General features: G+C 43.3%; 1 protein-coding gene across 1 annotated transcript in view; it reads right to left on the bottom strand.

The window, feature by feature from the left end:
- PKHD1L1 (PKHD1 like 1) overlaps positions 1-4,849 on the bottom strand; it is a 182,255-nt gene extending 177,406 nt beyond the window's left edge. Inside the window, 2 exon segments of the mRNA XM_045287100.1 lie at positions 2,840-2,929; positions 4,819-4,849. Coding sequence (XP_045143035.1) covers positions 2,840-2,929; positions 4,819-4,843 — 115 coding nt within the window. The 5' untranslated portion in view covers positions 4,844-4,849.
- Between the last annotated feature and the right edge of the window lie 4,815 nt (positions 4,850-9,664).

Genomic DNA, 9,664 nt, shown 5'->3' on the forward strand with positions numbered 1-9,664 from the left:
AAAAGTACAAATGTGCTTGACACAATGGATGGATGTATGGATTGTGATAAGAATTGTATGAGCCCCCAATGAAATGATTTAATTTAAAAAATGCTCTTGGTCTTTAATACCAAATATCATGTTTGGAAATAGTCAAAAATAATTTGGCTACACCAAAATGTTAGCAGCAAACCTGATGAGTGCTATTTCAGAACACTCTTTTTTTTTTTTTAAGCAAAAGGGAAGAAATTTATTGGAGTCCATACGGGAAACCCTAGAGGGGCCCAGCATCCCCTACTGTGCAGGCATGCCCAGCAAAGGGTCACACCATCCACTGTACTCCCATGTCCCAGAGGTGAGCCCCAAAGCCCCAGGACTGGCTGGGGGTAGGGACCAGAAAACTCATTTCTAAGTAAATATTTCTAGAGTACTTCTTTGTTACCATGGCTCGTGAGACAAAGCATCTTTAAGGTCATGTGGAGCCCAGTGATTATTTAGGGTTCACAGCTCTATTTCAAACTTGTTCTGTGTCGTTAGTAAGTTAACTTTTCTAGGAATGGAAGAAGAAGAAGAGGAATTAGAAGAAGAAGCAAACTGTACTGAATTGCCTGAAGGTCGCAGACTCTCCAGGGTGATGATGAGTCACATGGACTTGATAGCTGTGAGTTTTGTTTTGTTTAAGTCAGTTCAGACCAACTTGGGCCAAGTACAGGTAGTCCCAATTTATGACAAATACATTTACGATGATCCACATGTACAACTGTCTGGATTTTTTGTTTTCTTCCCCACGCCCTCCAATAACATACATCAGTATTATGTACTATCCATAATGTTGCAAATGTAATTGACTGATTTTCGCATTCTCAATTTTTCAGTCTCAATGCTCAAAGATTGGATTTATGAAGCTACCAATAAGGAAATAGTAATGAAAATGGGGGGAAAAAGGATATTCCACTCACTGTATATACTCAAGTATAAGTCGACCTGAATATCAGCCAAGGCACCTAATTTTACACAAAAACTGCATTTAAAATGTGCTGAAAACCCCGGCTTATACATAAGTATATATAGGATGTCATACTGACTTAGGACAGACTAGGTGGAATGGAACCCCATCATAAGTCAGGGGCTTTCTTCATTACATTTACATATACAAAGCAGCTCTTGTGTGTTTTCCAAACTCAGCTTCATTGGTTTCACACAAAAACTCATGTAAAAACAGTATTTGGACTTAGGCTCTGTGAAAGACACCTGCGAACACAATTAGTCGCCTACAGTGTGTGATGAGAAAGGAGGAAAACTCTCTGCTGTGGAGTTAATTCTGACTCCTAGCAAAACTGCCCCTACTGTTCCCGAGTATAACTTTTTGATGGATGAGAGAGCCTCTTCTTTCTCCCTCAGAGCACCTGGTGGCTTTGAACTGCTGATCTTGCAGATCGAAGCCCAAAGTGAAACTGCTACACCAGGAGAAGACAAACCAAGGTGGACAGGTAGGGCTCTGTGGTTCTTATGGCTATTCCATAATTCTCTGCCTCAAGTGTAAGGTTGGAGCCGGAGGTGGACCAGATGTAGAATTTAGCCAGGAATGTGAAGTTGAGAAAGATTTTATTGAGGCAGGGAAAAATTCCAAGGAGGGAAGGGAGAGCAGGGAAAGGGATGCTCCCCCACCCTGCCCCATGGGTTTGGAGACCCAATGAGTTAGGTCAGGGAAGTCACACCTGGCAGGAGGCAATGGGACTTATTTATACAGGGTATGAGCTTAAAGGCATATGAGCCAGTAAGCAAGAGGGAGGTTCTTTGTGCTACGGTTGCAAGTTTCGGGCCAGGTGACATTTTGTTAGGAAATCATGTTGTTCCCAGGAAACAGTGTTAAGGGGGGGGGGGCTGTGTTCTGTCCGGGAAGGTCACCTTGTTCTTAGGAAACAATGCTAGGGAGAGGGGGCTGTTTTCTGTACGGGGAGGTAATCTCTGTGAAACGTTGAAGGCAGGTGCTTTGAAGTTCAGGTGTTTTGAAATTCAGCCAGGTCATTTGTCTTCTCGAGAAGCTGATACAAGGGGCTGCCTTGGTCCAGATCCAGCCCAAACATCAAGCACCCCCAAATTTGAGAAAATCAGAAATTCACCATGCCGTTTTGTATTTTACAATCAAGAAGTACATACTCCTAAACCTAATGGCTTCAAAAGTCCACAAAAGAGAAAAGGTAACTAGGCTAGCAAGGTTGCTCTTCTAAAATGCCTCAAGGCTGGAATGGTTTTACGTCTTTTCTAAGGAAGAGATGTTTTGAGTCTATGTACTTGAACCCAAAGCTGGGTTCAAGTCAAATCCTAAGAACAGTTGCTCATTAAACATATTTTTTACCATAACTATGTCTGACAAACAGGCAAGGTAAAAGGGAAGGCGCATAGAATATTGGGTTGCAGGGGAAGGAATACAGAATCTTTTCCCTTTCATTAACCTTCTGTTTTCCTTGTTACTAACATCCTACTCCCAAAATTATCAAATAGTTTATCTGCTATAAAAATAAGTTACATTTTATTAGACCCATGAGGAATAAAGGAAGCATATGTGGAGTTAAGTTGAAGATGTTCCTTTCACAAACTGGAATTCAGATGTTGGGGTTAAGCAAGTAATTATAATAAGAATTCAGATGGTCAGGTTGCTAGAGGGACTCAGGAATGTCCTTAGCTATCAAAGGAGATAGAGTTTTACAACTCTAGCCAAGTGGAGAAACAACTGCTCTGTGTGTGTGTGTGTGTGTGTGTGTGTGTGTGTGTGTGTGTGTGTAAGAGAGAGAGATCGAACTCTTTAAACCATAACACTCTAAATGTGAAATAGCTAAAAAATACAAAGCCACCATACCTTCTCCTTTGATAGTCAACCTCGTTGCTCCATTGATGCTGCCATATTTAGGTATTATTTCTGTGACTTTGGGGATTATTTTAAAGGCATCTGAAACATATTATAGCACAGGAGAGGTAAAAATCATTAAGTTCAAACATCACACTTTATACCACATATACAAATATTTTGTGAGGAAAATTATTATGAAGATGGCCAGATTGAAAGTTTCATTTATTGGCCCTCCTATTAGCCAATGACTGGAGTGTAAAGGACTAGGTTATATGGTTAGTTAATTCTCATTCTTCTATTTGCAGAACTCTGTCTTAGGCACTACAGAACAGGATTTAGGTCTGATATCATTCTTACCTACCACATTGCAAAACTTTTTGTTTTTAACTCTTAATTTCAGACAAGGGCCGGCTGTTTGCCATTTCATAGCAATGTTTACCAACCCACCTAACAGCCATGATGGCTTTGTGGAGAAACATGGTCATTATGAAAGCTTATAGGAAATGGAATGCTAGGTAGGTTGAAAGACCAGTCCAGGTACAAAGAGGAATGTTGTGTTTTAAAAAGAAAATGTTTCCTAAGGGGCTAAGGGGACGTCTGGAAAGATGCCCTCTAGCATTTTTCTAGTTTCTTGAAGGTTGTGAGTTCTTAATTTAAAGTTTACCAATTCGCTCAACAAACTGTACTCCCGGGAATATTAAAACAAGCAATCGCCCCACTTTCCCAAAGTTGAAACTAGGCAGTACAGAGTGGCAGATGAGCCCAGGGCCCTTGAAGGATTCAAAGGGGACATTTTACCCAAATTATCAGATCCTCTTGGCTTCTGGAAAGAAGGGAGCCCCTGTTGCAACTTGCAGGGAAGGAAATTCATTAAACAGGACCAAGGGGGTTCTAGTCCGAGGGAGAAATGCAGCTGCTGTCTTTGGGAAACTGCAAGTGATGTTTGAAAACAACTGAAAGATATACGGTGGCTAAAAAGGTTTATTTTACAGAGCTGATACTTCTTAGTCTTATACTAATTCGCGGAGTAGGTGAGGAATGCAAAGGGCAAAAAACATCTAAATTGGTAAGTGGCTTGACATGGATGTATGGGGGGAAATGAAGGTAAGTATGACTGTGTAATTCAGTCCTAACTGAAAAAGCATTTCGTGTGGACTTCACCTATCAGGGCAGATAGTCCCCATCAAAAAGGAGACCACCTGTCAGCCCCAAGCCCTCTCCCAGTACGTGGAGTCTGTCTTGGCCCAGAGCTCCCAGCATTTGTAACTCCCAGCAGCCCACAGCCAAGAGTAGGAAACTCCTGAGACCACAGAGCCGGATCCTATCTCCAGACCGTGCTGCTCCTCAACTATCTCAGGTTCATCCTCCTCCGTTATCTCCGCAGACAACTCCAATTTCTTATCAGTCGCTTCCCAGCACTCTCCTGGGGATTACTTTGAAGATACGGCAGCTGCCTCTGGAAATGACAGACACCCAACTACAAAGACCCATTCCTGTACTCCTACCTTCCGTTTAGCGGGTCAGCAGCCCCAGAAGAGGGAGGGCTAGGAGACCTCAGCTTGCACACTCTCACCAATTTAACTTTTCTTTCATCTGCCCTCAAGGTTATACTTCTGCCGCCATCCTCAAGGTCAGCAGTTCAAAACCACCAGGCGCCCAGTAGGAGAAAGACGGGGTTTTCTAACCCCCTCAACAGTGAACTCCCCTGGGGCAGCCCTCCCCTGCTCGGTAGGGTAGGAGTCAGCACTGACTCGATGGCAGTGTGTTTGTTTTTTCAGCTGAGTCCGTCGGAAGGAAAAGTTCAATCATCCATACAGCGATACTGATGGATTCTAAACACCCTCCCTCACACACTCAGTGCTGCCTTCCAGGACCCGCGAGTTCCCAGGTCTCCGACCAGGACAGACCCGAGGGGGTCGGAGCGCACGGGGAGGATCTACGCAGACTGCCACCTTCTTGCCACCCAGTGCCCAGGTTAGACGGGTTACCTGTGCGGCCCTCCACGACACCCATGACCAGCGCCCAGAGGACCCAGCCCGCCGAGAACCACAGGGGTCCCATCGCGGGAAGCCAAGCCCGCGCCCTCTGCTCGCAGCCGACGTCTGTCCGGGCTCGCCCAGCGCCGTACTCACCTCCCAGCACTGGCGAACGTGGCCCCAAGCCCGCCCCGCCCTGCTCCCCTGGGCGCGTCTGGTATTTGCATCTTCCCACCCCCTCGGGCGCAGCAGGCTGCAGGCCAGTCTAATCAGCTGGCCTCCGCGCTCCGACCCGGTACTTGCCACCCCAGGCTGTCCCCAGAGGTGCCATGGCCCTACTCCTTTTGGCGGGGGTGGGATTGGGTAGAGGGTGACAATGGTCAAGCTGATGTTTCTGCCGACCTCGCCTTTTCTTTTCTTTAAAAACAATACAAACAAACAAAAAAACATTCTGGGCCAAAATTCATTTGCCTTTCTGCCCTGGCCCTCAGAGGTGCCTTTCAGTCCAACTGATGCACCACCTCACCTCACATTTCCTGGTTCATGCATCAAGTTTGTGGTTGTTGTTCTTGTTAGGTGGCGAGGAGTCAGTTCCTACTCACTTCCAACCTTATGTACAACAGAATGAGATACACCATCCTTCAATCACCATCTTCAATTGCTATATTTGAGCCCATTGTTGCAGCCACTGTATCAATCTATCTTACTGAAAGTCTTCCTTTTTTGCTGCCTTGGTACTTTCCCAAGCATGAGGTCCTTCTGCAGACTGGTCTCTCTTGATAGCATGTCCAAAGAGAGAGGAAGCTTCACCATCCTTGCCTCTAAGGAGCACTCTAGCCTTTCTTCTTCCAAGACACACTCATTTGTCTTTTAGACAGTCCATATATTCTTTGCCAGCACCACAAGTCAAATGCATCGATTCTAAACTTATTATTGACAATCATGCTAGTATTTGTTGATGTCTTGGTACATGCTTAGGACTGCGCCTAGTGCTTTTTAGATGTCAATGCACAAGAATCCCCCCAAAGACTATTCTTATCTCCCGTGTATGGAGCCCAGAGAGGTTAATTAACTTGTCCATGAGCGAAACAGAAGTGCACAGTGAGCCCTTAAAGCGACTCCAGTCAGTCTTAGCCCCTCCACTGCCTTCCAATCAATGGACTTCAGCTACGGGCCTGCTGAGGGCTTACTGTTGCCATACAAGGAGGCCCTGCACTGTTTTTCTGTGCCTGGGCTGTCAGACAGCAGGGAAAAAGGACCCATGTGTCCCCATCCTCATGGAGCTTATAGAATAACATTTCCTGTCTACTGATCCTGCGGGATATCCCCACCCATCTTCACCATTCTTAATATTCACACTTCATTTCTCCTTAGCTACTCATGTTCTTCTAAGTTATCAAGTGAGTAATTCTACCCACTCCACCTTCCCATTTCTCCTTTTACAACTTCTCTTACAAGATGCTTGAAAGTGTTCTTACAAGATACTTGAGACATAATAGCCAAATCAACACATAATCCTTGATTAGATCCTGGGTTGTTGGGGGTTTCTTTGGGGTGTGGGGTGGGAGTGGGGGCAGGAGAGAGGTTATCAAAGACAATTAGGTAATTTGAAAATGCATCAGGTATTAGAGATTAATATGGGAATGTTTATGTTATTAGGTATAATAGTGATCTCATGTTTAAGTAGAATGCTCCTATTTTGGGGGATAACATGTGGTATCTCTGTTTGTCATACTGAGATGTATTGTGTGCTGCTCTAATGCTAGAAGCAGTGTCACTGGTATTTCAAACAGCAGCAGAGTCACCCAGAGTGAACAGGGGTCAGTGGAGCCTCCAGACTAAGATCAGCCAGTGAAGAAGGACTCTGCTCCCCCCTTTGAAGGAAGAGCTACTGAAAAACTTATGCAGAGCTCTGAAGCATTGCAGAATAATGAAGCCTAAACCAAGGCTTCAGAACCTTGTCAGAGATACTGCCAGTGGACTGACACTTCAGGTCTGAGGATACTTAAAATGTGACTGAAGAGGAGCTGATGTCCTGGAGGGGAGTCAACCATGGTGATGCGGATCTAGTACAGCCTGTAGGAGCGGAGATTTGAAGATCTTCATTTGCTGAAGGGGCACGACTCAAGGTGAAGAGAAATAGCTACAAAATCTCCTAATGATTGGAATTTGGAATGTACAAAGGATGGATCTAGGAAAATTGGACGTGGCCCAAAATGAAATGGAACACATGAAGATCAATAATCCTAGACATTAGTGAACTGAAATGAATGGTATTGGCCATTTTGAATCAGAAAATCATATGATTTACTGTGCCAGGAATAACACAATCAAGAGGAATGGTGAGGCATTCATTGTCAGAAAGGATCTTGCTGAATCTTTCATGAAGTACACTGCCCTCTGTGATGGAATTGTTTCTATCTGCCATCCAATCAATACAACTACTTTTCAACTTTATGCACCAACCACAAAAGTTAGTGATGAAAAAATTGAAGAATTCTACCAACGACTTCAGTCAGAAATTGATCAAACATGCAATCGAGATGTATTGATAGTTATTGGTGATTGGAATGCAAAAGTTGGAAAGAGAGAAAAGAACAGTAGTTGGAAAATAAGGGCTTGGTGGTAGAAATAAAGTTGGAGAACACATGATAGAATTTTGTAAAATCAATGCCTTGTTCAAATATCTTTTTTCAACAACACCAAAAATGACTGTTCATATGGAATACACAGAAAAAATTTCATTTGTGGGGAGACATGATGAAGCAGCTCAATATCAGCAGCTAAAACCAAACCAAGGAATGACTTTGAAACAAACCATCAACTGTTCATATGGAAGTTCAGGATAAAGCTGAAGAAAATTAAAACAAATCCACAAGAGTCAACATATGACCTTGAGTCTATCCCACCTGAATTTCAAGAGCATCGCAAGAACAAATTTGACACATTAAATACTTATGACAGAAGACCTGATGAGCTATGGGAGGACATCAAGACCATCGTTCATGAAGAAAGCAAAAGGTCATTAAAAAGGCAGGAAAGAAAGAAAAGGTCAACATGGGTGTCAGAAGAGACGCTAAAACTTGCTATTAAACATAGAGCAGCTTGCTTTTAATCGTAAAGCAGCTAAAGCAAATGGAAGATGGATCAAGTTGGGGAGCTGATTATAAAATTTCAAAGAGCAGTTCAAAAAGACAAAGCCAAACACTATAAACAAAATGTGCAAGGACCTGAAATTTGAGAAAACCAAGAGGGAAAAAGAACACGTTCTGCATATCTGAAACTGAAAGAACTCTAGAAAAATTCAAGTCTTGAGTTGCCATTTTGAAAGATTCCCTTGGCCAGATATTGAATGATGCAGGAAGGATCGAGGTGGAAAGCATATACAGTCACTGCACCAAAAAGAACTGGTTGACAGTCCACCATTTCAGGAGGTAACATATGAGCAAGAACCAATGGTGTTGTAGGAAGAAGTTCAAACTGCACTGAATGCATTACCAACCACAAGGCTCTGGGAATGGATGGAATACCCATTGAAACGTTTCAGAATGCTTCAGAAGCACTGGTAGCACTCACTCATCTATGACAGGAAATTTGGAAGAGTAGAGAAACAAATTTTTTAGACGCTCATGTGTAAGAAAGAGCTTTATATAAAAGAGTCATTGTATATTAAGAAAACATCTCAGCCACGTTCGGATCAAGTCCATAAGTTAGATATTAGCCCATGAATTCCTCTTCAGATTCACATAGCACATACAATGATGCCAAATGCAGGAAGATTACAGGCCAGTGGGTGAAAAGTCTTGTGGACCCAGTGGCGGTGAGAGCATCTCAGCGTCAGCGTGAAGCTCCTCCAGGTCTCTGAGTGTGGCTCCTCATGGCTTGTCAACAGAAAGGTGAAGCAGAGAGAGTGTGGCCCACCTCTCAGGATAAAGAGAGGAAGTTCCCAGAATCCTCATGAGAAGGCACACCCACAAGGAAACATAATCAGGCTGTAACCTGATTGACAGGCTAGACTCCATCTCTTCATTCTATTTATCAACTTGACATGAAATTATGTAACTACCACATATCCATCCATTGAACAGGGCAATGTGTGTTCCCAAAGATCCCTGGTGGCACTGTTGGACTGCTACACCAAAGGGTGGTTCAAACCTACCAGCTGCTTTCCAGGAGAAAGATGAAGCTGTCTTCTCCCATAAAGATTTACGAAGTTTTGCGAGCCCTATAGAGCCACTTTGAATTTCAATAGGGTCTATATCAGTGGGTTTGGTTTTTTGGTTTGTGTGCTCCTAGTTCTGTGCTAAGTACTCTATAAAATGAGAGCACATACTAATTTGTTAAAAATCAACTTTTGTGAAGTCAATTAGTCAACGATCAACTTACTGAATGACTAATTTGTCAAATTTACCTGATACAATTGCTGTAGTTTAACAAAAATACTTAGCAGCTCTAAAAGGATTGTGGAATTTTTGCTTGTTGTTAATGGCTGTAGAGTTGAACTTGACTCATACCTACCCCATCTGGGCAGAGCAGATTGTCATGCCCGTATTCCAAGGAAATGCTGGGTGGTTTCAAACCACTAGCCTTTTGACTAGGAGTCACGTGCTTAACAATTTGTTCCACTCAACTATTCCTTTAGTTTTGCTTATTCCATGAAACTTAGAGCCGTTGATGCCTTGATTTAGGAGCAGTGAGAAATTGACAAGGGATTGATAGTCTCTCTTGCAGAATAAGAGGGAATAAGGAATGCACCTGTGAATGTTTCACTTAACTTGAGCAGTGTGCTATTGCTCCGTTTATAAACGACACTGAATGGCGCGAGGCGACGAGCCAAATGGACTATCTGAAAACAATA

This window comes from Echinops telfairi, unplaced genomic scaffold (genome assembly GCF_000313985.2).
Source record: "Echinops telfairi isolate 266 unplaced genomic scaffold, ASM31398v2 ScPeMD7_1;HRSCAF=3_0, whole genome shotgun sequence".
NCBI classification, from domain to species: domain Eukaryota; kingdom Metazoa; phylum Chordata; class Mammalia; order Afrosoricida; family Tenrecidae; genus Echinops; species Echinops telfairi.